The sequence below is a fragment of the Pleurodeles waltl genome, chromosome 2_2 (genome assembly GCF_031143425.1).
Source record: "Pleurodeles waltl isolate 20211129_DDA chromosome 2_2, aPleWal1.hap1.20221129, whole genome shotgun sequence".
Taxonomy (NCBI): domain Eukaryota; kingdom Metazoa; phylum Chordata; class Amphibia; order Caudata; family Salamandridae; genus Pleurodeles; species Pleurodeles waltl.
The window spans coordinates 846,218,266-846,245,861 of record NC_090439.1 but is presented as its reverse complement, the minus strand read 5'-3'; the positions used below and the strand labels follow the sequence as shown (position 1 = coordinate 846,245,861).

General features: G+C 44.8%; 1 protein-coding gene across 1 annotated transcript in view; it reads right to left on the bottom strand.

Moving 5' to 3' along the window:
- CIBAR1 (CBY1 interacting BAR domain containing 1) overlaps positions 1-27,596 on the bottom strand; it is a 306,725-nt gene that overhangs the window by 209,150 nt on the left and 69,979 nt on the right. Inside the window, exon 4 of the mRNA XM_069220467.1 lies at positions 6,776-6,877. Within this exon, the coding sequence (XP_069076568.1) occupies positions 6,776-6,877 (102 nt within the window). The remainder of the gene's footprint in view (positions 1-6,775; positions 6,878-27,596) is intronic.

The window sequence follows — 27,596 nt, the reverse complement described above, 5'->3', positions numbered from 1 at the left end:
AAATTGACCTGCGCTCGTCCTCTGGTATCTTCGCACAGAGCAGTCAGGCCTAACTTAAGAGGCAATGTGTAAAGTATTTGTGCAATACTTAAGGTACAGTAACCCAATGAAGAGAGGACAAAAAAGAGTCCACACTGAGTTAGAAAAATAGAGACTATTTATCTGGTTAAAACAGGACAAAAATGATACAGATCTAATCACTGGATCAGGAGATAAGGGGTTCAAAGTCACTAGGTCAATTTCACCAAGAATCACAGTGTTTGTAGAATAGCATGTCTTTCCTACAGGGGAAACAAGGTAATGTTCTTACTGACAAATGCGTCAGGGTCCCACGGGCTTGTGGGTGGGGTTGCAGATACCACTCCTGCTGTATGAGGATGACGTCGCTGGGATGCAGCATTGCCTAGTAACTCCTCAGCTCCTGGGGGACGGCTTCCCCTGCAGCATCAGCGCTGAGACTATGGTCCCTGCACTTGCAGGGTGGAGAGCAATGTCAATCAGGACAAAAGCACGGCCGCGCATGGAAGATGAGGGGAGGTGTCACACAGTTCAGAAGTGCTTCACCTGGTCCGGGGCGGTACAGCGGAGCAACAGAGCCAGGGATGATAGGCAGTGCTGCAAGGTTCCACAGTGCTGCACACTCACTGAAACTGGGAAAGGTAGTTCTATGCTCACGCTGAAGCGGAATCATAAGGCAGTGCTCAGAACAGAACGCGTTGAGACCCTCCACACGAACTGGATCCCAGAGGTGCAGAAGCAGTGATCCTTTCAGGGCAATCTCTTGTTGATTAATCAGAAGTAACTAGCAAGGACTTTGATGTCCCTGAAACCTCATGGAGAAGAGGGGCAAGCCAGCAAGCCCTTGGAGTCACTCTGGGGTGTTCTTGGCAGGGCAGAGATCAGCAGGCAGCAGGGCAGCACAACCAGACAGGGCAGTAAGTCCTGGGACCAGTCAGTCTTGGCAGGGTGGCTATCCTGGCAGCAAAGCAGTCTTTACTCCAGCAGAGTTTCATCTAATCCAGAAGTGTGCTACAGAGTGGTATACAAGGAAGTGCCTTCGATGTGGGGGGTGACCATAAAAGAATTCTTGTGAAGTGCACAGTTCCCGCTTTCAGGTCAGTCCCGGCTCCAGACAGCCAGTGGGAGGTAATCAGCTCCTTTGCGTGAACTAGTCTACCCTTTGATATATAGGTGTGATCCTTTCCCAACTTTCACGCCAGGGAGACCCACCTGTATGCAGATGAATGAAGATCTGGCTGAGTAGCCAGTGTTGTGGGTGTCTGAAGGGAACGCACAAGTGTAGATGTCACCTAGCCCAAGCCAGACGTGTATTGGAGATAGTCTGTAGGCACACAGGGCAGAAAGTGCAGAGAAATGCCCATCTTATTTAAAGTGGCATTTTTAAATGAGTAAAAATAAATCTGACCAGTATAGAGCATTTATTATTACCATTCTAATGGTTCTAAACATGATGCAGCAACTCCTCTCAGATCAGAGACTACTGCTTAAAGATTTTATAAAGAATTCCCAATGCTGGACTATGAGAGGGCCAGGCCTCACAGTAAGGAAAAATGACTTTGGGATTTTTTCATTACTAGGACATAAAAAACTAAAAAAGGTACATGTCTTAGCTTTTGCTTACATGGCACACTGCCCTACGGGCTAACCGGGGCCTACCTCGGGGGTAACTTATATTTAAGAAAAAGGGGAGTTCTGGGCTTGGCAAGAATATTTAGATGCCAACTCCGGGTGGCAGTGAGACTACACATGCAGGCTCTGTGGTGGAAGGCCTGAGACATGTTTTCAGGACTACTTAAATGGGTGGAACAATCAGTGCTGAAAGCACATTAATAGCATTTAATTTACAGGTCCTTGGTATGCGGTATTCCACTCTACAAAGGACTTCCAGGCAAGTTAAATATGACAATCGTGGATACACCAATGTTACGATGTATTAAAGGAGAAGCACATGCACTTTAGCACTGATTAGCAGTAAGGAAGTGCTCAGAGTCCCAAGGCCAACAAAAAGATAAGCATCAAAACAGGAGGTAAAGGCAAAAAGTCTGGTGTAAGACCACCCTGAGGATGCCAGGTCTAACATACCCTTTTTGATAGGGCTGTATTTATCAAGGTTATGATTATGAGCTCCGTCACTTTTTCTGGGCCTATGGAGTCAAACTGGACGCTCATTATATCTTCACTATTGATGGAGGATAGTGAAGGGATGTGCTGAAGAAGTTTGAGTGTGTTAGATCAATTAAGGACATCTGAATTCCCCCAGGATTCATACTGTGGAGTGAGTATTGTTTTATGTGGTCTACCCTCCATCATCCAAGTTTTGGCTTCTGTGTCATTGCGCAACAACTGGTGTCCATTGCTCCAGGCTGAAAGCGGTCTATTAAGGTGTCTGGTGAGGGCCCACGATGTGGCTGCATCAAGGGCATGGCCATACACTGGCCTTGTTTTACAAGTGGTGGGTTTGTCTCAGTGTTGGGTTGTTCTGCCCCACCCCTAATTTGACGAGAGCCTGTAATTTTCAATCCTTTCAGTTATGAACCATTTGAGAGCCTCGGATGACTCACCAGTTTTGAATGCCTTGCTTGCCTCTGTGGGTGGCGCCTAGCTTTTGCACCATAGACCATTGGGTTAGCACCAGCCCCAAGTAGTAATTCCCATACTTGCCCATTTCTGGATAAATGTGATTTGTCTGCCAGCAACTCATGAACTGAAAAGCCAGGTGTTGGACATTTACTTTGTATTTGTGGCTTGGGATCTTCTGAAGAAATGGGGGGCTTCCTGGTTCCCTTGACTTAGCTTGCCCTCTTAGACCTGCATAGTTGTAGGCTGGGTCCGCTTGGAGGGGAGAAGTCTGGAGTCTCTGAACATGTAGTTGAATTATTGCTTTCTCTGACTTCTTGTACAGCCTGTGCTTATGTGACCCTATTTGAGGTCATGGGGGTACACCCTCACTAACCTGCTGAGCCATATTGCATGCCCTATTTGTTAGAAAGATTGGATATATAATCTTTGTCTAAATGTTTTTAATTGATGAAGGACTTTTTACCACTGACAGTTCCTTTTTGCCTTTTGGTCCGCCTTTTTACTTTGGCTGGTTCTTCTGGCATTTCTTAAAGCTTTTTTTCTCTCTGTGATAGCGGTGTGACTTTCTGCTGTCTTTCCCCTTGTCCTTTGTTGTCACAGCCTCGCAATTGCGCCCCAAGTTGGTCATTGATGTTCTTTATTAAGGGGTTGCCTATGCTGGAGTATGCATTCTGAACCATTGCCTCTTCCTCGTTCTCTGTGTGACTGTCCTTTTGTATTTTTGCCTGTTGTTGCTGCATATGCACCATGCTGATTCCTTTCACCTTCTGCTTCCCCAACACTTTGTGTACTTGGGCGGTTCTATTTTTTCAGATCGGCGACCAGTGTAAGAGGATAGTGGGTAACATGGACAATTTTTTAACTATCCATTGGCAAAGACAGCCTTTTGTGGCCAACTTTTTAATCAATCTCATCAATTTCTTTGGCCTTTTTTGTAAGGTTTCTCTCTTCTAGTTTATGGGACTGCCCTGACAAAGTGTTTGTGGCAGCCATCAATGAGGAGCTGATAGTAGCTTGTCCTGGGTGAGGGAGAGGACCAACAGTGAATAGCTAGAGTTCTTCTATGAAGGCCCTATTATTTCTGGGTTTGTTGATACTTCCTTTTCTAATATGGTGCCTACAATAGAATTCCAGGTTTTGGGGCAAGCTGCTTGAGGTAGATAGTTTAGGTTGACCTGTTTCAAAGGGCGGCTGGCCCTCCTCTACATCGCAGCCTCCCACATTATGGATCCAAGCAATGGTTGTCTCTCTAAAACGATCTTGTTTGTAGGGAGAGTAAGTCCTTTGACTATTTACTCCTTCATTTTCCACATATTCCATGTTTTCTGATGCTGGTAGATTGAGTATAGTTGATGATAGTTCTATTGTTGAACTTCTATCCCCCAGCTTCGGGCATAAGAGAGTGCACCCTCCTTTATTCAGCTTTTCAACCCCAGTTGAGCGTTCTGCTTCAAAGTAACACAGGATCAATGGACTTGCCACAGGTTCTAGACTTTCATAGGATGAACTTCCTCTTTACTTTTTCGGGAAGTATGCTGTGATGTTGCCAAGCGCTTGTCTACTGCATATGTTTGTTCTCCTTGAGTGTTCACCCAATTTCTTAAGACACATTGTGGGACTTCCCCGCTAGGTCTTGCTGTCCGAGTGGTTTATTCCCTTCTCCTGTTTGGCATTGTCGGGGTTTTCCACTCTGTGCCTTCCTCTTGGCCACTGCCATCTTGGATATGAAGCCTTTATGCAGTATCTTTCAGTTGTCTATGACGCGTTCCTTGATTTAAGTTGGTTGTAAGAGCTGATGTAATGGGTGTTGCGGCAGGAAAATTTTGGCTCCTTCAGTTTTCTCATCTGGGACAAAAGAGAACTGGCAGTTGTTTATGGGGTCATACTGGCTTATTTCCCCACACAATTGCATATTAACAGAAATAGGTATTGTCAGCTTATAACTGTTTCACATGATATATCAGGAATGAGTCGGCTGCCAAAGCACGTAACCGGGAGGTTTTGTTTCACAGTCGGGGAAGTGGCGAGCTTTCCCTTATGAGCTCCCTTAAAGTTTGTATGAGGAAAAAGTTTTAAAGAGAGGGGAGGGCTGGCAATGCTGGGGCAAAGGAAGGTGGGGCAGGGGGTCAGGGGCACAAACACCAGCTGCACAAGCTGCATCCCAACCTGGCAGGGCTGCTTCTGTGTAGCTGGGCTCAACCCTGTGTGGTGCAATTAGGCAAACACCCTACCATGCCACTGCTGCTTACTGCACACTTCCTGGGGGCTCCAGAGAGCTCATGCTGGTCCTGATAGCTCACATGCCTAGGTCGATGGCACAACATGCAACAATAGGCACACCTCCTGCTAAAGGGCTCCAGGTGCCCAAGCGTCCCTTGATGCTGCTTCTATTGTGCCCGACCTGTGGAAGCACTTTCTGGCCCCTTCTGAATGAACCAGACCTGTAGTATCTGGGCTATGTACGCTATGCATTCCATAGCAACATAGCAACGAGGTGGGTTGATTCGGGGATGGAATGCGAGCTGTGGGCAGTTCGAGACAGGAGAGAGGAGAACATGAGAGGTTGTACCGCTTGCTCTCAATAAACATTGAACCTGGAAGTTACTTAGAGTATTTGTTTTCTACAGGACCACCCAGGCAGTTCAGGATCAGCCAGAGAGCGTAGGCCACAATGGCCAAGTATCCAAGTCTGACCCTGCGGGCAAGTGCCCAAGAGCCGCTAAATCATCACTAGACATCAATTTGAGATGTTGTTTCAAGCCGCTGATCCCTTTCAGTGCAGCAAGCTTCAGAAGTCTTCGTATCTCGCTTACTCACTCCTCCTCCTTGTACAGTGGTCAATAAGTATCATGATAATGTTAAGATGTACTCAGTGCTAATTACAAACTCCATTTGTAGAGAACTTTCTGTGATTAGAGGCTGCTGTACTGTTTAACAATAATAGTGGGACTTTTATCAGGCATTTTTTTTAAAGTAGGAGGCAATCTGGTGGCAACATATTGTTTTCTCACATCCTCAAGTTAGACTTAGGAGCTAAGGACTCTGAGATCGAGAATCACAAATGTAGTTAGGTCAATGGACCACACCTACTTCTGGAAAAATGTCACATAAAAGTCCCATCCTCATTGTTAAACACTACGTTGCTTCAACAGACAGAGCTCTTGAAATTTGTCAAACACGTCTGTGAACTCCAATCAGGCTCATTATGCAGGTCTAGTGAAGTCATTCTCTGAGGGTGTAAACCTTATACACTAAGCATAACACAAAGCAAAGACTTCACAGTGTTGTAAGAAATACAGGTGCATTCTTCAACTTCTTCATACAGTTATATGGTGTACTACAATAGTTAAAAGCAGCTAACCTTATTTTAGTGTGACTTTGCTACATTTTCTGACTACAATGGATATGAGCACCTTGCATACTGGTCACCGAAACACCATAAACTCTCCTTCTCAGAAATGCCATTATGGAGAGGTATGCCTCATTATGCCCTACACTGGGATGTTTGTAACAGGTACTAAATGTTCATTTTAGGCCAACTTCAGTCCTTCTTAATTTCCTAAACTGTTTACTTCCATTTAGTGTAATCCAAGGACCTGGCAATAGTTATGGGCTCCATATTGTACATCATTTATTAATATAATAATAATATATAAAATGAATATCTTAGCAAAACGAGAATATAGTATATGAATCTTGGAGAATATGTCTCCACTTTTAACACAGGTAACATTTCATAACTACTAAGGTGCTTCATTTTAAACTACTCACAGCTACCTTCTTGAGGAATAGCATCAATAATATGTAATTCACTTCTAAAAGCGTACTGAGAAGTTTGTCATACACAGGGCTCACAGATGCTTTGGTGTAATATAGCTACAAATCCGGCCAATGGGTTTACCTTCAAAAACAATTCTGGGATTTGTGTACTTTAGTGCACTTATACCAAATAACACATTCAATGACGCTCTCACCTCAGTGATTTGGACACTAATGTTTTGTTGTAGATGTAAATATACCAAACTTTTGAGTCATACTCGGTCATCACTCCAAAAGTGTACAACAATGTCAAGCATGATGATCTTTGTTTCAAATCGTAAATAATAGTTCTTCAAAGTTGGTTGCAGACTTGTGATAACAGAAGTACATAAGGAAAACTAAATTGTAAGGATACTATAACTTGTCGATTCGATGGATTCCGCTGTCGTGTTCTCTCGAGCTGTGCCATTTGTTTTGCTTCTCGATTTTTTGCTGACAAGGTCACTTTCAAGTCCTCCTGTAAAATATAATATGCATTTGAAAATTAATTATAAATATTAAACAATCACAATGTCAGAAAAAGAAGATCAACTTTATTCACTATTGTGGTGGCAATTAATGTTAATTGCTTTAAATGTACTCGCACTCCAGTGATACTCAAAACCAATTTTCTATATTTATGCTGCACCAAAACTTCCAGATAGGATTGGACTTGCTATGGTTTCAACCAAAATTGTATATGGGAAAGGATGGAACGAGAGTTGATAAACTGTTCTAGTGGTTGGCTAACTGCCTTTTCCATTTTTTGGCAGCACTGGAAGAAAGGTGAAATGCTAGTTTCTGACAAGGTTGAAAGGGAAAAATGGGGGTTTAAAAGCCTTCCTTTATTGCATTATGTGCTTGTTACTTTTGTATGGATAATCTTATAAAACAGTGAATAACTGGGGTGGAGAGGAAAGCATGCAGTGCACTGAGAAATGAAGCCAGCTCAGAGGTCTCTGACTGAATAATTACCTCCGGTTACTAGATTTAATTTGAACGAATAATGAACATTCCTTGGTATTCACACGCTCCAGATGGATCACCTAATCCCTTCAGTTATACACCTGATTCTCCGAAATCAGCTTGGTCGAGCACATACAGCTCTCTCGTGGATGTGGTAGTAAGTCTGGTACGAGGGACCAGTGTGACATAGTAAATGCATGCAATAAACTCAAAAGTCTATTCTGAACTTTTTGAGTTAAAAAAGAAATATCTCTTAAATATTTTATTTGTAATGTATGTAGAGGGGTCTGCCAACCAGGACAGACACTATATAATGTAAAATAAAAACAGGAACAAAAAAGGCATGCCAAGTGAAGTAGCACAAGAACGTTATTATTTTATAACAATAGCTAAAGAACAAATGTGCTATGTGTTTCATTAGATCTATTAGATTAAAGCTATTTAATAACAAGTAAGAATCAGAGTAGGTAGGAATAGATTCACGTCCAGCTAGCATGACATTGAAGTGCCTTTTGCCTATTCAGTAGGTGTGTTTTAGGACTCTTAAAATTCTTGTGGAAGGGTATGAGGCATTTATTGGATGGCAGATTAGTGCAGATTCATTGCCCATTCACAGGTTTTGTGTAATTAGGCATCCCAGTCATGGACTAGGGCTCAGAGTTATTCCATTGCGAAAACCGACCACCCTTTGCTTCATCACAGTTTGAGTGCTAGTGCCTGGGGTTACTTACACATTTGGGCTACGCACGCCTGTATAGCTGAAAGGAAGTGAGAGAACAGCATCCCCATTGGTGTAGACATGGGGTCTAGACTTTGGTCTCCAGGGATTCCTAGTAAGATAAGTAGCGGGTTGCGAGGCAATGTGGTAACTGTGATGTCTCTTATTGTATGAAGAAGTACCTCCTAAAAAGACTACACTTTTGACATGACCACCACATGTGGAAGAAAGTGCCCCTGTCACGGCAGCCTTTCCAACACACAGCAGAGCTGCCAAGCATCTTATGCAGTCATAGTGACAATTTGTAGGCATTTTCTTTATAATGCAGGTAAATGGAGGATTTGGCAGCCCTCAACCAAAAAGGCTTCCATGTATCTTCAGATATCCCACTGGGACACGTGTGTTCCACAGGAGGACTGAGATCTATAATGTAGTGATGGAGCCAGGAGATACCCGTGTATCTGACATTGTTAGAGAACAAAGATTAAACTTGTGTTTCTTCATCTGCAGCACCACTCTTCTGGCAAGGTTCTCCCCACCCATTGCTGGTCTTTTGTAAGCCTATATGCATCTTGCCTAGGTCAGAGCAAAGTCTCAACAAACTCCTCCCAAAACTCCCTTAAGCATGGTGGCTGGCCTCCATTCCACCGGAGAACAATGGGGTCCGACTGTCCTGGTGGAAATTCTGGGTTATTCGTTAAAGGGGTGAGCAGGAATGGGAAGGACGGGTATGTCAGTTTGCTATGTAGTGACTGCCAAAAAGATAAAGTAGTGTAGATGTGTCAGAGGCTGGGTATTGATAGGGGTAAGTACACACATACCACTAGGAATATACCCCCAACACAGGGTTGTTCCCAGTCAAGGTCCCACAAAGTAGCCCCGTCTCAACCCCTGGTAGCTTGGCAATGAGCAGTCAGGCTTAACTCAGGAGACAGGTATGTAAAGCTTTTAAATACAGTAAATAAGTAAGACACAACTGTAAGAAATTGAGTCTTTGGTTAGCAGTCAGGTTACTCCCTGTCCAAGCAAGGACCCTCACTCTAGTCAGGGTAAGTCACACACAGTCCAAATTATCCTGTACCCACCCTCTGGTAGCTTGGCACTGAGCAGTCAGGCTTAACTTAGAAGGCAATATGTAAAGTATTTATGCAATAAATCATGCAATAACACAGTATAGCACCATAAAAATACACCACACAGTGTTTAGAAAAAAATATAATATTTATCTGATAAGATGCAGGTCAAAAAGATTAAAATGCAACAAGTATATGTTGAGATATCACTGTATAGGTGAAATAAAGTGTCTTTAATCTTTTAAAAGCAATAAATGTCTCTTTCAAGCACAAAGTACCTGGTTCGCGTTCAAAATCTCCGCAAAGGAGGAGATGCTTGGAAAACAAGGAGGTGTGCGTCAATTTCTCGGGTGCACACAGCAATGCGTTGTTTAGTTTTCACACAGGGATGGCTGTGCGTCGATTTCCGGCACTCGGTCGTGGATCCTCTTTGGGTTGCGGGTTTTTCGGACACCCGGGGACGATGAGTGGATTTCCGGCGTTGACAGGATGAAGCGACAGAGGCTGCATCGATCCAGTGGGTGCTGCGTAGAAATTTCTACCGCACAGCAGGTGCTGCGTTGATTCCTCTCTGGAAGTCGGGCTGCGTTCCGGCTCGGCTGCGCATTGAATTTCCGGTCACTACGCTGGCGCTGTATTGATCTTCTCATTACGAAGTCGAGCTGCGTTGTTCCGGTTTGGCGTGTGGTGAGTTTTTCCCCGCGGTGCAGGCTGTACATCGATTTTCGCTGCACAAGGAGTCCTTCTTGAAGAGATGAAGTATCTTTGGACCTCAGACTTCAGGGAACAGGAGGCAAGCTCTATCCAAGCCCTTGGAGAGTACTTCTCACCACAGCCAGAGAGCAGCAAGGCAGCAGGGCAACAGCAAGGCAGCAGTCCTTCACAGAAAACAGTCAGGTGAGTTCTCTGGGCAGCCAGGTAGGTCTTCTTAGCAAGATGCAGGTTCTGCTTCAGGTTCTTTTCTCTAGGAAGTGTCTGAGTTGGTAGGGGCAGAGGCCCTGTTTAAATACCCAAATGTGCCTTTGAAGTGGGGGAGACTTCAAAGAGTGGCTCAGAAGTGCACAAGGTCCCCTTTCAGTTCAATCTTGTCTTCCAGGGTCCCAGTAGGGGGTGTGGCAGTCCTTTGTGTGAGGGCAGGCTACTGTCCTTTGACATGTAAGTGTCAGGCCCTCCACCCTCCCAGCCCAGGAAGACCCATTCAAAATGCAGATGTATGCAAGTGAGGCGGAGTATCCTGTGGTTGTGGTGTGTGAGTGAATGCACAAGGGAGCTGTCAACTAAACCCAGCCAGACGTGGATTGTAAGGCATGGAAGGATTTAAGTGCTGAGAAATGCTCACTTTCTAAAAGTGGCATTTCTAAAATAGTAATATTAAATCCAACTTCACCAGTCAGCAGGATTTTTTTATCACCATTCTGGCCATACTAAATATGACCTTCCTACTCGTTCAAGATCAGCAGCTACCACTCAAACAGTATATGAGGGTAGCCCCAATGTTAGCCTATGAAGGAAGCAGGCCTCATAGCAGTGTAAAACAAATTTAAGAGTTTTACACTACTAGGACATGTAAACTACACAGGTACATGTCTTGCCTTTTACCTACACAGCACCCTGCCCAATGGGTTACCTAGGGGGTACCTGAGGGGTGACATATGTAGAAAAGGGGGAGTTTTCAGCTTGGCAAGTACTTTTAAATGCCAAGTCGAATGTGGCAGTGAAACTGCACACACAGGCCTTGCAATGGCGGTCCTGTGACAAGGTTAAGGAGCTACTTACCTGGATGGCACAATCAGTGCTGCAGGCCCACTAGTGGCATTTAATCTACAGGCCCTGGGCACATATAGTGCACTCTACTAGGGACTTATAAGTAAATTAAATGGTCCAATTGGGTATGATCCAATGTTATCATGTTTAAAGGGAGAGAGCATAAGCACTTTAGCACTGGTTAGCAGTGGTAAAGTGCGCAGAGTCCTAAAACCAGCAAAAACAGTATCTAAAAAGTGGAGGGAGACAGGCAAAAAGTTGGGGGTGACCACCCTAAGGCTGTCAGGTCTAACAACAACACACAATAAAAATCCCACACCAATATATAAAAATAAATATTTGTATCTTTAACATTACACCAAAAGAACCAAAATCCAGTATAGGAAACCAGAGATATGAATTTTTAAATATTAAAAGTAAAACTAGGGCCTGGAAGCAAATAGCGATCAAAGGGAAGGTTGCACTTGACCGGGACACAGTCAATAGTTCCAGCCATCCACAATGTAACGCTTTTACAGTTACTTTCAGAATCTCTGAGTTGCTCCTTGGGGAGTTGGGTCTACAATTCCCACAATTCACCTGGGCAAAACCTTGCAAGTCCACTGGACGCATTCCAGGCTGGGTAATTTTGTGGAAGTTGATGCAGGGAATCTCATTTAACCTGTTGCTTCAGGGAGTCCACTCCCAAGCCCTTTATGTAGCAAGGCAAAGTCCTTTGTGCTGTGGTTACAGGTAGAGCAGGCACAGTGCTCAAGTATGCAGGCCTCTGGGTTGCAAACTAGGGTTTCAGCAGGGCAGTCCTTCTTCTTGTGTTTTCAGGCATGATATCTGAATTCCAATGCCCATCAGCCACGTTTATTCAATCATCTTGGGGGACAGACGGTGGGCATCCATGTCCAATGAGCATCAGGGTGCCACCCAGAAGTATGAAAACTTCCTCTAAACTGTGGCATCTTCTTGTCCCACAAAGCACTGCACTTTAAAATTCCAAGATGAATGATTTTTGTCCAGAGGAGTAAGATCTGGCTAAACCAACCACCTGATGTAGCTCATTCCCATTAACTCCCCCTCAGAACATCTGAAAATTCCTTTCCTAAGTCCACCATCTATCTATGGGGTACAGGGGTGAGAGGGCAGACCTGGCTGCATACCTTTCTGACTGGTATCCATTTAAAGCCTCAGCTTGATTCACCCTGCCTCGTTCTTGACCTGGCTTCACCATCTGCCTACCTCCCACATCAGATAACCTCTGCTCAGTGGAGGACACTTATCACCTCATCAAAGCAGCCTGGCTAATGCCGTTAGGGCTGACCAATCAGGAGAGACCACTAGCAAGCTAGAATGTGGCTTACAGTAAAGAAAGTCTCATAACTTATTTTCTGTATAAGTTTTGATAAATTCAACAATTGCATATTGTTGCATTTGTCATTGCCATTCATTTGAATCCTTTCATAGCATTTTCATATTTTTCCTAGCAATATTTCGGCTTATGAGAAATATTTCCATTATAGCTTAGGGAACCAAATTTCTACGGTGGGGGAAATGAAAGGTCAGTTTTTACCCCACTAGGGCATATACAACATATCTTATAACATTCGTGCTTATAGCTACATGGTACCCTACCCCGGGGCATCTAGGGGAGACCTTGGGGGTGCCATATGTAAACAATAAGGTAGATTGTTACTTTGGAAGTACCTTTAATTTCAAAGTCAAAATTGCATATATTTCAAAGAGTCTGCAAGGCAGGGCTACCTTTAACAATGACAGCAGGCACACAGCAGTGCACACTCCAGTGCAGGAAATTTACTGGCCTTTTACACTTCTAGTACATACTAGGGACCTTTAGGTAGTTTAAATCCCCTTTGCCCTCTTATCTACTAGGGACTCACAGGGTCTGTCATTGACAATTAGAACTTTAACTTTGTGCCATTTGACCAGATACCTTTTATTCAGATCACTGGCCCCAGGCCTGTTAAGCAGAGCCCAGGGCACCGTCAGGGTCAGTCACTATCAGAATCAGTCAAAAACATGGGGTAGGTGAGGAAGCAGAGAATGTAATCTGTAAATAAAGCTAACGTGTTCTCTGTCCCCCACTGGCATACAATGAAAATTGGGATTATTCTAAGTCTTGGAAATGAGAGGCTCCATAGCCAGAGCAAAAATCAGTAGGGACAAGGGGCAGCCCCTGCCTTGTCCCTCTTGCTTCTGACATTTCTGAGGTGTAGTCTGCATTGATCTTACATTGGATGGTGAGAGGTTTGTAGTTTGCTAAGATGAACACTTATTTTGGGGCTCAGATGGGTATTATCAAGCACTTTTGACAGGTATGCCAGTCACCTCTGTCAAATGCCTTGTCAGCGTCAAGGAATAGAAGGGCCATTGGTTATTTCTGTTGCTCCGCCACCTCTACCAGCGCCATAGCTAATCCTGTATTATCATTGGTCTGCCTGTGTTAACCCCTTCGCTGCCAGGCCTTTTCCCCCTCCTGTGCCGAGCCTTTTTTTGGCTATTTGGAGCAGTTCGTGCTTAGGCCCTCATAACTTTTTATTCACATAAGCTACCCACGGCAAATTTGCGTCCTTTTTTTCCAACATCCTAGGGATTCTAGAGGTACCCAGACTTTGTGGGTTCCCCAGAAGGAGGCCAAGAAATTAGCCAAAAAACAGTGAAGATTTCGTTTTTTTTAAAAAAATTGGAAAAATGGGCTGCAGAAGAAGGCTTGTGGTTTTTCCCCTGAAAAGGGCATCAACAAAGGGTTTGCGGTGCTAAAATCACCAGCTTCCCAGCTTTCAGGAACAGGCAGACTTGAATCAGAAAACCCAATTTTTCAACACAATTTTGGCATTTTACTGGGACATACCCCATTTTTACGATTGTTTGTGCTTTCAGCCTCCTTCCAGTCAGTGACAGAAATGGGCATGAAACCAACGCTGGATCCCAGAAACCGCAACATTTCTGAAAAGTAGACAAAATTCTGAATTCAACAAGGGGTAATTTGTGTAGATCCTAAAAGGGTTTCCTACAGAAAATAACAACTGAGAAAGAAAAATATTGAAATTGAGGTGAAAAAAACATAAATTTTTCTCTACGTTTTACTCTGTAACTTTTTCCTGCAATGTCAGATTTTCGAAAGCAATATACTGTTACGTCTGCTGGACTCTTCTGGTTGCGGGGATATATAGGGCTTGTAGGTTCATCAAGAACTCTAGGTACCCAGAGCCAATAAATGACCTGCACCCTGTTTTCATTCTATGCCGGGTATACAGCAATTCATTTGCTGAAATATAAAGAGTAAAAAATAGCTATCAAGAAAACCTTTGTATTTCCAAAATGGGCATAAGATAAGGTGTTGAGAAGCAGTGGTTATTTGCACATCTCTGAATTCCGGGGGGCCCATACTAGCATGTGAATTACAGGGCATTTCTCAAATAGACGTCTTTTTTACACACTGTCTTACATTTGGAAGGGAAAAATGTGGAGAAAGACAAGGGGCAATAACACTTGTTTTGCTATTCTATGTTCCCCCAAGTCTCCCGATAAAAATGATACCTCACTTGTGTGGGTAGGCCTAGCGCCCGCGACAGGATATGCCCCAAAACACAACGTGGACACATCACAGAAAACAGAGCTGTTTTTAGCAAAGTGCCTACCTGTAGATTTTGGCCTCTAGCTCAGCCGACACCTAGGGAAACCTACCAAACCTGTGCATTTCTGAAAACTAGAGACCTAGGGGAATCCAAGATGGGGTGACTTGTGTGGCTCGGACCAGGTTCTGTTACACAGAATCCTTTGCAAACCTCAAAATTTGGCTAAAAAACACATGTTCCTCACATTTCTATGGCAGAAAGTTCTGGAATCTGAGAGGAGCCACAAATTTCCTTCCACCCAGCGTTCCCCCAAGTCTCCCGATAAAAATGATACCTCACTTGTGTGGGTAGGCCTAGCGCCCGCGACAGGAAACACCCCAAAGCGCAACGTGGACCCATCCAAATTTTTGAAAGAAAACAGAGGTATTTTTTGCAAAGTGCCTACCTGTAGATTTTGGCCTGTAGCTCAGCCGGCACCTAGGGAAACCTACCAAACCTGTGCATTTCTAAAAACTAGAGACCTAGGGGAATCCAAGATGGGGTGACTTGTGTGGCTCGGGCCAGGTTCTGTTACCCAGAATCCTTTGCAAACCTCAACATTTGGCTAAAAAACACATGTTCCTCACATTTCTGTGGCAGAAAGTTCTGGAATCTGCGAGGAGCCACATATTTCCTTCCACCCAGCGTTCCCCCAAGTCTCCCGATAAAAATGATACCTCACTTGTGTGGGTAGGCCTAGTGCCCGCGACAGGAAACGCCCCAAAGCGCAACGTGGACACATCCAAATTTTTGAAAGAAAACAGAGGTTCTTTTTGCAAAGTGCCTACCTGTAGATTTTGGCCTGTAGCTCAGCCGGCACCTAGGGAAACCTACCAAACCTGTGCATTTCCAAAAACTAGAGACCTAGGGGAATCCAAGATGGGGTGACATTTGTGGCTCGGGCCAGGTTCTGTTACCCAGAATCCTTTGCAAACCTCAAAATTTGGCTAAAAAACACATGTTCCTCACATTTCTGTGGCAGAAAGTTCTGGAATCTGAGAGGAGCCACAAATTTCCTTCCACCCAGCATTCCCCCAAGTCTCCCGATAAAAATGATACCTCACTTGTGTGGGTAGGCCTAGCGCCCGCGACAGGAAACGCCCCAAAGCGCAACGTGGACACATCCAAATTTTTGAAAGAAAACAGAGGTGTTTTTGGCAAAGTGCCTACCTGTAGATTTTGGCCTCTAGCTCAGCCGCCACCTAGGGAAACCTACTAAACCTGTGCATTTCTGTAAACTAGAGACCTACGGGAATCAAAGATGGGGTGACTTGTGTGGCTCGGACCAGGTTCTGTTACCCAGAATCCTTTGCAAACCTCAAAATTTGTCTAAAAAAAAACACATGTTCCTCACATTTCTGTGGCAGAAAGTTCTGGAATCTGAGAGGAGCCACAAATTTCCTTCCACCCAGCGTTCCCCCACGTCTCCCAATAAAAATGATACCTCACTTGTGTGGGTAGGCCTAGCGCCCGCGACAGGAAATGCCCCAAAGCGCAACGTGGACACATCCAAATTTTTGAAAGAAAACAGAGGTGTTTTTTTTGCAAAGTGCCTACCTGTAGATTTTGGCCTGTATCTCAGCCGGCACCTAGGGAAACCTACCAAACCTGTGCATTTCTGAAAACTAGAGACCTAGGGAAATCCAAGATGGGGTGACTTGTGTGGCTCGGACCAGGTTCTGTTACCCAGAATCCTTTGCAAACCTCAAAATTTGGCTAAAAAAACACATGTTCCTCACATTTCTGTGGCAGAAAGTTCTGGAATCTGAGAGGAGCCACAAATTTCCTTCCACCCAGCGTTCCCCCACGTCTCCCAATAAAAATGATACCTCACTTGTGTGGGTAGGCCTAGCGCCCGCAACAGGAAATGCCCCAAAGCGCAACGTGGACACATCCAAATTTTTGAAAGAAAACAGAGGTGTTTTTTTTGCAAAGTGCCTACCTGTAGATTTTGGCCTGTATCTCAGCCGGCACCTAGGGAAACCTACCAAACCTGTGCATTTCTGAAAACTAGAGACCTAGGGAAATCCAAGATGGGGTGACTTGTGTGGCTCGGACCAGGTTCTGTTACCCAGAATCCTTTGCAAACCTCAAAATTTGGCTAAAAAAACACATGTTCCTCACATTTCTGTGGCAGAAAGTTCTGGAATCTGAGAGGAGCCACAAATTTCCTTCCACCCAGCGTTCCCCCACGTCTCCCAATAAAAATGATACCTCACTTGTGTGGGTAGGCTAGCGCCCGCAACAGGAAATGCCCCAAAGCGCAACGTGGACACATCCAAATTTTTGAAAGAAAACAGAGGTGTTTTTTTTGCAAAGTGCCTACCTGTAGATTTTGGCCTGTATCTCAGCCGGCACCTAGGGAAACCTACCAAACCTGTGCATTTCTGAAAACTAGAGACCTAGGGGAATCCAAGATGGGGTGACTTGTGTGGCTCGGACCAGGTTCTGTTACCCAGAATCCTTTGCAAACCTCAAAATTTGGCTTAAAAAAAACACATGTTCCTCACATTTCTGTGGCAGAACGTTCTGGAATCTGAGAGGAGCCACGAATCTCTTTCCCACCCAGCGTTCCCCCAAGTCTACCGATAAATATGATACCTCACTTGTGTGGGTAGGCCTAGCGCTTGCGACAGGAAATGCCCCAAAGCGCAACGTGGACACATCCAAATTTTTGAAAGAAAACAGAGGTGTTTTTTTTTGCAAAGTGCCTACCTGTAGATTTTGGCCTGTATCTCAGCCGGCACCTAGGGAAACCTACCAAACCTGTGCATTTCTGAAAACTAGAGACCTAGGGGAATCCAAGATGGGGTGACTTGTGTGGCTCGGACCAGGTTCTGTTACCCAGAATCCTTTGCAAACCTCAAAATTTGGCTAAAAAAACACATGTTCCTCACATTTCTGTGGCAGAAAGTTCTGGAATCTGAGAGGAGCCACAAATTTCCTTCCACCCAGCGTTCCCCCACGTCTCCCAATAAAAATTATACCTCACTTGTGTGGGTAGGCCTAGCGCCCGCGACAGGAAATGCCCCAAAGCGCAACGTGGACACATCCAAATTTTTGAAAGAAAACAGAGGTGTTTTTTTTGCAAAGTGCCTACCTGTAGATTTTGGCCTGTATCTCAGCCGGCACCTAGGGAAACCTACCAAACCTGTGCATTTCTGAAAACTAGAGACCTAGGGGAATCCAAGATGGGGTGACTTGTGTGGCTCGGACCAGGTTCTGTTACCCAGAATCCTTTGCAAACCTCAAAATTTGGCTTAAAAAAAACACATGTTCCTCACATTTCTGTGGCAGAACGTTCTGGAATCTGAGAGGAGCCACGAATCTCTTTCCACCCAGCGTTCCCCCAAGTCTACCGATAAATATGATACCTCACTTGTGTGGGTAGGCCTAGCGCTTGCGACAGGAAATGGCCCAAAACACAACGTGGACACATCACATTTTTTCATAGAAAACAGTGCCTACCTGTGGATTTTGGCCTCTAGCTCAGGCGGCACCTAGGGAAACCTACCAAACCTGTGCATTTCTGAAAACTAGAGACCTAGGGGAATCCAAGATGGGGTGACTTGTGTGGCTCGGACCAGGTTCTGTTACCCAGAATCCTTTGCAAACCTCAAAATTTGGCTTAAAAAAAAACACATGTTCCTCACATTTCTGTGGCAGAACGTTCTGGAATCTGAGAGGAGCCACGAATCTCTTTCCACCCAGCGTTCCCCCAAGTCTACCGATAAATATGATACCTCACTTGTGTGGGTAGGCCTAGCGCTTGCGACAGGAAATGGCCCAAAACACAACGTGGACACATCACATTTTTTCATAGAAAACAGTGCCTACCTGTGGATTTTGGCCTCTAGCTCAGGCGGCACCTAGGGAAACCTACCAAACCTGTGCATTTCTGAAAACTAGAGACCTAGGGGAATCCAAGATGGGGTGACTTGCGGGGCTCTGACCAGGTTCTGTTACCCAGAATCCTTTGCAAACATCAAAATTTGGCCAAAAAACACTTTTTCCTCTCATTTCGGTGACAGAAAGTTCTGGAATCTGAGAGGAGCCACAAATTTCCTTCCACCCAGCGTTCCCCTAAGTCTCTCGATAAAAATGGTACCTCACTTGTGTGGGTAGGCCTAGCGCCCACGAAAGGAAATGGCCCAAAACACAACGTGGACACAACATATTTTTTCACAGAAAACAGAGGTGTTTTTTGCAAAGTGCCTACCTGTGGATTTTGGCCTCTAGCTCAGCCGGCCCCGGGGGGGGGGGGGCAGAAATGCCCTAAAATAAATTTGACCCCCCAACCCCTCCAAACCCCCCCCTGCCCAGGAGGGACCCTTGTCTACGGGGTCGCTCCCCCTGCGTGACATTGGCGCCAAAAAACAAATCCCCAGTGCATAGTGGTTTCTGCCCCCTTGGGGGCAGATTGACCTAAAATCGACCAATCGGCCCCGAAGGGGGGCAGAAATGGCCTAAATACAATTTGCCCCCCAGGGGAGCGACCCTTGCCTGATGGGTCGCTTCCCATCTCTAAAAAAACAAACAAAAAAAAATTATAATAATTTGCCCTGGAGCCTAGAGGTTTCTGCCCCTCCTGGGGGCAGATCGGCCTAATACCAATAGGACGATCTGCCCCCAGGGGGGGCAGAGATGGCCTAAAATAATATTGCCCCCTCCGGGGAGCGACCCTTACAAGGTCGCTCCCCTTGCGTGACGGCGCAAAAAAAAAGATCCCTGGTGATTAGTGGTTTCTGCCCCCCTTGGGGACAGATTGACCTAAAATCGGCTGATCTGCCCCCAAAGCGGGCAGAAATGGCCTAAATACAATTTTCCCTTCCAGGGGAGCGACCCTTGTCCAAGGGGTCGCTCCCCATCTGTAAAACAAAAAACAAAAATCCCTGGTGCCTAGTGGTTTCTGCCCCCCTGGGGGGCAGATTAGCCTAATCAAAATAGGCTGATCTACCACCCAGGGGAGCAGAAATGGCCTAAAATAATTCCCCTCCCCAGGGAGCGACCCTTGCCTAAGGGGTCGCCCCCCTTGCGTGAAATTCACTAAAAAAAAAAAAGTCCCTAGTGTCTAATGGTTTCTGCCCCCCTTGGGGGCAGATTGGCCTCATCAAAATAGGCCAATCTGCCCCCAAGGGGGGCAGAAATGGCCTAAATATAATTTGCCCCCTAGGGGAGCGACCCTTGCCTAAGGGGTCGCTCCCCACCTAAAAAAAAAAAGAAAACATAACAAAAAGAAAAAAAAAAAAAAAGAAAATAAATGATTCCTGGTGCCTAGAGGTTTCTGCCCCCCCCCCGGGGGCAGATCGGCCTAATAATACGCCGATCTGCCCCCAGGGGGGGCAGAAAAGGCCTTCCCAAAAAAATGCCCCCCCGGGAGCGACCCTTGCCCAAGGGGTCGCTCCCTTTTGACAGTTTCAGAAAAAAAAAAAAAATCCCTGGTGTCTAGTGGGGTTTCAAAAGCCGGATTGCAAGCAATCCGGCTTTTGAAACCCTGTGAGAGACTTCAAAGGGAAGGAAATGCATTTCCTTCCCTTTGAAGCCTCTCGGGGCCTCCCCCATGGAATTGAAAGAGAAATGCAAAGCATTTCTCTTTCAATCGTGCTGGAAGCTCTTGGGGGGGGGGGGTTTGGGGGGGTCAGGGGTGGGAGGGGAAGGGCTTCCCCTTCCATCCCTGACTTGGGGGGGTAGAGGGGGAACCCCACAGAGGGAGCGCTAGCACTCCCTCTGGGCTCTGTGCACAGGACGTAATGGTTACGTCCTGGGCACAGCAGCACTGTGCCACAGGACGTAACCATTACGTCCTGGGCACAGAAGGGGTTAAATAAAGCCTGATTGTTGGGTGGCAATTAAGCAAGGCCAAACATGGTGTAGCCTAGTCACCAATATTGAATATTTTAACACCACAATCTAAGAGCGTAGTCGGCCTGTGGGAAGGCCAGAGTGTCGGACTCTTATTGGGTTTTAACAGGAGGATGAGATGGGAACCCCGCATGGTATCGGTCACTGCCCTTGACTCCCACAAATAATTGAAGACCTTTGTGAGGGGCTGCACTAGTAGAGAGGCGTATGCCTTTTGTGAAGGACTTGGGAAAGAAGTTGAGCCTGTCACTTTTGTGGGAGGCAGAAAAGTCCTGACTTCATCAGGGGAGATGCCCTCCTCGAGGAGGAACAAATCTGCCTCTGGGTCAGGGGACATAAAACCTTGGAGATGCTCACCTTAGAGACGTTCGTCCAGGGTTTGTGCATGAAACAGGGCAGAATAGTATTGTTTGAATACAGAGAGAATCTGCATCGCATCCTGGTGTGGATTTCCTTCAGCTTCTCTTTGATGCAGTTTTGTGTGGCATTCTTTCTAAGCTTGTAAAGCAAGAGTCTGTCAGCCTTATCGCCCTTCTTGCAGTAGGACTGATTTATGCATTGTAATTTCTTAACCGCCTCCTTCATTTGAATTTATTCCAGTTCCCCCCCTTAACTTACAAAGGTTCTGCTAGTACCTGGATGTGCCCCCTCATTTGTGTTTGGCCACAGACAAGGAAATTTGTGCTTCTATCTCATGTTTTCTTTCTTCAGTGAAGCATTCAAATGTTACAGCATGTGATATGAGCTTGCCACAGGAAACTGCCTTGGTTGTTTCTCACAGAGGGGGGGGGAAGACCTCACTGTTATTGTTTTCAGTAAAAATAGAGTTCTAGAATGTCCCTTATACAGTCCTGCAAGTCTGTACCTCTCAGCGTGATTTCATTCACTACCCATGGTTTTGGAAATGGTTTTTAAGGCACCTCCAGACTCCTCATCAGCCAGACCGAGGCGTAGTGGGAGATGGACTTAATATCGATGGTGGTATCTATCAGCCTGGGCAGGAGGGAACATGACAACAAAAAATAATCTATGCGCGAGTACGTTTTTTTTAGCATGGGAGTAATATGTGTAATCACATTCATCTATGTGATGGTGGCGCCAGGCATCTACCAGTGCCAGATCGGCCAGACCTTGTGTGAGGGAGGCAGGGGGCCGCAAGTCGCAATGCCGGGGGTGGGAGCAATCTAGTCCAGGGGGACATTAAAGTCGCCTTCAAGGACTATGTCACTCATTGCAAAGTGAGAGATCTTGGGGCCATGAAGTAGAAGTGTTTTTCCTCATTAGGGATGTAAATGGACAACAAAGTGAGACGGGCATCATCTAGGAATCCTCCTATGCCCATTAGTCTACCCCCACAGTCAAAGTATGTACTGTCCACCCAGAAAGTTACATCTCTCCAAAGAAGGACTGCAACATCTCCAGACTTGTGTGTGTATGAAGAATCAAACTGAACTGGGTAGCAGTAGGAGCAAAGGCATTTGTTATCAGTCCAGAAGAGGTGGGATTCTTGTAGCAATGCCACATCTACCTCTTTCTGACGAAGCCACTGCAAGAGGGCTTGATGCTTAATCAGGGAGTTCAATCTTTGTACATTACATGATACAAAGTATACAGGTGTCATAGTGCCTCCTTGTGAATATGCTGGGCCTTGAGGGGAGGGAGGGAGGGAGGCAGGCAGGGATCTGTGCGCACAGTACCTTTCGTGTATGACAAAAAAAAAGCAAGGATACTAGTAACTCTAAAAACAAACCGGGGGCTGGCTAGGGATACAGGGCATTGGTAGGAAGGCCCCTGGAGGGAGAAAACCATGAACCTCTTGTTGTTGTGGTTGAAGGGCAATTGGAAAGGAAATCCTCAGCGATATGAAGTTTTTGTTTGCTTTGAAGGTATTGGGTCACTTCTTGGAACTCTCTATGTCTCGCCAGCCTGTGAGCATAGACGTCCTGCAGAAGAGATATCAAGTCCCCTCGAAAAACAATAGGAACTCGATGCTCTGCTTGTAAGGCTTTTTCTTTGATGCGGAAGTAATGGACTTGTATAAGTACATCCAGAGGGAGATCCTTTTTGTTGGTTGGTATGTTGAGAAAACCTTATGAGTGCGATCAAGGAGAAGAAAAGCTTCAACCTTTGCTTGAAGTCGGTGGGCCAAGAGGACCTGGAGGTGCGCCTCAATGTCCGATGTGAGGACAGTCCCTGCAGTGCCCCTGATCCTGATATTGTTCCTTCTAGAGCGATTTTCAATATTGTCAATGTTGTCCAACATTCTGGCCTGGTCATGTTCCAGTTTTTTCTACATGAGCTGTGCGATTGATATTATTCTGAACCTAGTCAGAGCCTTTAGTTTTGACTTGCTCGAGTTGAGAGTCTGTCTGCCGCAATAAATAACGTAGATCGTCATAGGCTCTATTAAACAATTGCTGAAGTGTGGTCATGTCCTTACGGAATTCAAGGAGGAGGGTTTGGATGTCCTCCTTTGTCACTGGTGCCGGGGGAAATCAGCTGATCCACCTGAGGTCGATGTGGCAGGGCTCGAGCTTGCCCCCTGAGTGGGAGTTATCTGACTATTGCAGCATGTCCTTGATGGATGAGGAGTTGGGGGGGAGGGGGCGGGGAGAAGGAGGGGCACGTCTTTGATCTGTCTATGGCCATTGTCCCTAAAAATGCTCTAGCTTCAGGGCCAAAAGAGCAGGTGGGAAGTGTAGTGACGATGTTGGCCACTCCCGGGCAAGCGTGGACTCGGATACTGCTCTCAGGAGATGAATTTGGAGGCGAGTGCTCAGTTGAATGCTCCCCAAGATGCCTACAAGGTCAGCAATAGCAACACAAAAGTTCGGGCTGGACTGTTCCCAAGGGGTCAAGACTGATTTGCATATGGCTGGGTCTGAGCTGGAATGGCATGGCAAGCAAAAAAACTGATGGATTAAACCCAGATCTGTGACTGGGGGGTGAATGTTTGATTTGTTCTGCATTCCGTCCATCTTCTGTTGTTTTTGCATTTGTCACCCCAAGTGGGAAGGGTATGCCCAGACGTGGGTCCCGTGCTTACCATGCCACCAGATTCAAGCTAGCCTGGCTGATGAAGGGTGATACCTTGAAACCGGTCCCAGGATGCTTGTTTCTGGTCCAGGGAGGACCTGGCCTGGCAGTTCAGGCGGGACTGTTCCCAAGGGGAACAGGGTGAAGACTGATTTGCATATGGCTGGGTCTGAGCTGGAATGGCATGGCAAGCAAAAAAACTGATGGATTAACCTCAGATCTGTGACTGGGGGTGAATGTTTGATTTGTTCTGCATTCCGTCCATCTTCTGTTGTTTTTGCATTTACCAGGTCAGCAAGGCTCAACTGTAGTCTCAGGGGGCTGTGCGGATGACAGCTGGCTTCTTTTAGGGTGGGGACCATCTCCTACCCCCCCGGGAGATCCTGCAGCTCTAGAGGCACCATAGCACAATGAGTAGTGGGGGCTGCAGCTAAGCTGGACTGGCGTCACACTTGTGCAGTTGATGCCCCATTTGTAGCATCACTGGCCTCTCCACTCCCTACTACACTGCCTCCTCAGGGATAAAGGCTCACAGACAACTCCTCACCTTGCCTTTACACTCCCTGTGAGCCCTTGCAGCTCTGCTGTTCGCTGTAGGGGAGGGGTGCCCCTCCAGTTCCCCCAGTCAGGTCCGGGGGTGCTCGGGCCACCGTCGGTTGCTCCACTTTGTTACTTATCAGCCCACATAGGGCTGATGCCCCTCCCCAAGAGGGCCCAACTCCAGGCTCCTCTTCAGGGGTGAGCGGTCGGCACAACCAGGCACAACCCAGTGGCCCCTGGCAAGAGTCCCCGGCTTACACACTCCTCCGGGTGCCTTTCTCACAAGCACTCCTCTGTGGCTGACGCAGAGTATCAGTCTACCGCCCCCAGATGCTTCCCCAGGTATGCCTGCGCCATCATGCCATGGCAGCTGCCATCTTGCTGAATCAGCAATTTTGACAAAAAAGTACAAATTTTCTCTGCAACCCGGATTAGGGATCCACACCTGCTCAGTCTTGAAAAGTGTTGATATTGGAGGCTTAATCGGGGGTACAGGGGCTTGGTGAAGAGTTCTGGGGAGACGCGTCTCCTCCCTAGCCACCCCCCATCAATCAATTTTTGATCCAATATACATAAGTTGAGGTATTCATGAAACAACATGGCTACAATATTTTTACACCAGAAACTAGGGAAGAAAGCTAAATTTGATTAGGAATATTTATTCACACAAAATTAGAGACTAGAATTTCCTGTTAAAAAAAAAAAAAAAAGGCAAATTTTAATCTTTTCAAATAATCTTATTTTCTGTGTCTTTACACTGATGTCAACCTTTACTTATTAACGCAATGCTCAATGAAATTCATCTATCCACGGCCATAAAGTAAAGATTCTGGAAACATATCTCGGCCATTGTTTCTAGAGTGGTAAAGTGACTGCCATTAAATTGGTTAATATCAGACATTTACAGAGTTTATGAACAGCAAACATCATTATTAAACACTGTATAAAAGAAGCGACTATATTATTATTGTTATTTGACTGCATCTTACGAGAGAGTAGCCTATAGAAGGAGGCCAAGAACATTTTCGCTTCAGCCTGGGGCACTTTAAATATGAAAGCTGATGGAATAATGGAGCACACCATGACCTACACAACAACATGGTTGTGTGCAACAAAAGAAATTGGACACAGTCATAGAATATGTATGTGACTAAAAGGCTACAAATGTTTATGCAATTATACAGCACTTCAAGCTCAATAAAAATAATGTTACAATAAATATTATTATTTTACTGAAGCACATGCGTTCTGAGATTGTGCATTTACTGCATGTCAAAACACAAACATTGGTGGTTGATCCACTGAGACACAAAAGCATTTCATACTATTGTTTTACAGTGGTAAAGATGCATACTTTTTTTAAATGAAGATTTTGCTTTTTACATTAGTGTCATGGTACATAAAAAAGGTGAATATACAGGGAAATGGCAGGAATGGCAAATACACAGAGTAACATTGAGGAAACATAGAAATTAGGGAGATAAGCTTATGGTGGTAAGGTGTGGTGTTTCACTTTGCTTTACATTACAGTAGAAAATAATACTTAAAATATTACTGCTGTAGTTCACACCCACACAGGCAAATATTTCACAACTGGTCATTTAAAACAAAAGCAGCACATTTTACGTGAAGACTCCATTTCACATGGAGTTATACTTTCACAAGTTTTGTTTTATTATACATAATCAAAATATGTGGCAGGATTTGGAAAAAACCTACGGTGACTTTCAGTTTCCAGTAGTGAACTACTGGACTACAGATTATTCTTTTAACAACACTTAATTCTCCATTTACCAAAACATAATAATACCAGTTTAGGTATGTAACGGTCTAAGCAATTGTTTAAGCAAAAAGAAAAAAATCCTTGCATGCTTATGCATCTACTTTTATGGCGAATTCCAACATCAGCCATCCAGTGCTTAAAGTCGTTTTTTATTTTTCTAAAATGTTCTTTGGGAGGGTGTCTATCACTCCGAAATTCAGAGAATTCCAAAGTAAATACACAACAAAAATGTTCCACAAGGCAGAATTTAGGGCCATATGTACGAACACTTTTTCCCATTGACACAGAATGGGTAAAAACCTTTGCTACATCTGGCCCTTAGTTTCTGCCAGGAAACAACCATTCTTTGAACCACAATTTCGCTTATACATCCAGAAATTGGGTTATTTAAACTGGTAGGTAACATCTACAATCCTACAGTCGTTTGGCTCAACTAAGTTTCTTTTGGCATTCTTTTAATTGTAAGCGTCAAGTAACTGTATTCCGGGTTTAACAATTTGCTTAACAATAAGAATTTACCTTCAGGACAGTGTATAACTTTGGGGAGCAACAGGTATTCAACTTTCTTAAGGCTGGTGCCAAGATGACTAAAGTAGAAGTGAAAAAGTACTGTATTTTATGACTAGATTGGCAGTAACACACCCATGTGTCCCCTCAAATACAGAAAGTTTTAGTTGTACAGCAAATTATTACATTTAGTTTTCAGAAACTATTGGTGTATAAATGTATTTTTAAGATGTTGTTGCAGCTCAAAATGACCCACAGAAACTAAAAACAAACCACTATGGAGCAGCCGGCATTAGGTGCATCAAAGTGCTTTGTTTACTTTGAGTCATGATGCTTTGCTGCTCCTGCTGCTGTGCAACATCTTTAAAAATCATCAACAAAGCGAAATAGCTCTGAATGAGGTATTTGGCTGTGTTCATGTTTTTTAAAGCATTATGGCCAGAACTACTGTTAACATGTTGTGCTGGGGAACTAGGCCCGAGTATTGGCGTCAGCTCAAAGTTCTGCGATTCTGAGCAAATCACTTATTAGCCCCACAGTTAACAAAAACAAATGTGTCCCTGTGTAATGTAACATGTGCTCATGTCAAGCACTCCAATATCTTTGTGTCAATATCAATATAAACCTCCAAAAACAAAGAGAGCAAGAAGAGGGATGAAGGTGGGAAACAAAGGCAACGGGGTGAATGAATTAAAAAGAATTAAGTGGTGAGGCAGAGGAAGGTGCTGTCATGTAAAAAAAAAAAAAAAAAAAAAAAAAAAAAAATTGTACCTGAAGGAGAAAATACAGAGTACCTGAAGGAGCCTGTGGGCAGTGGAAGGACATTGGCCACAGGAAGCAGTACTTGGTACATGCTCCATGGCAGGGACAGAGACTGAAGGCCAAGAGAAAGCCGGAGGCAAGGAGGAGGCACTGACTAACAGGAAGCAAGGAAACAAGTGATTTGACAGCCAACCAATGGTAAGTAAAGGTAAGTAATGGGTTGACTCTAAGTCCGTTTTAAGCTTTTTTTTTTAATACAATAGCTTTTGCTGACCGCACATGCAGTCTTGTAGACTAAATCTAGATATGGTCTATATAAAACTATACAGTGTCTGAGGGTTTAATCATTAGGCTGATGTGTAATATACTAAATGATGGATTGTATCATTTTACTTTTAAAGAGAACCACAAGTGCTACAGTACTATACATATTATATATATATATATATATATATATATATATATATATATATATATATATACACACACACACACATATATATATACACACACACATACATACACATTTAATATTTTAGCTGGCACTATACATCGTTCAA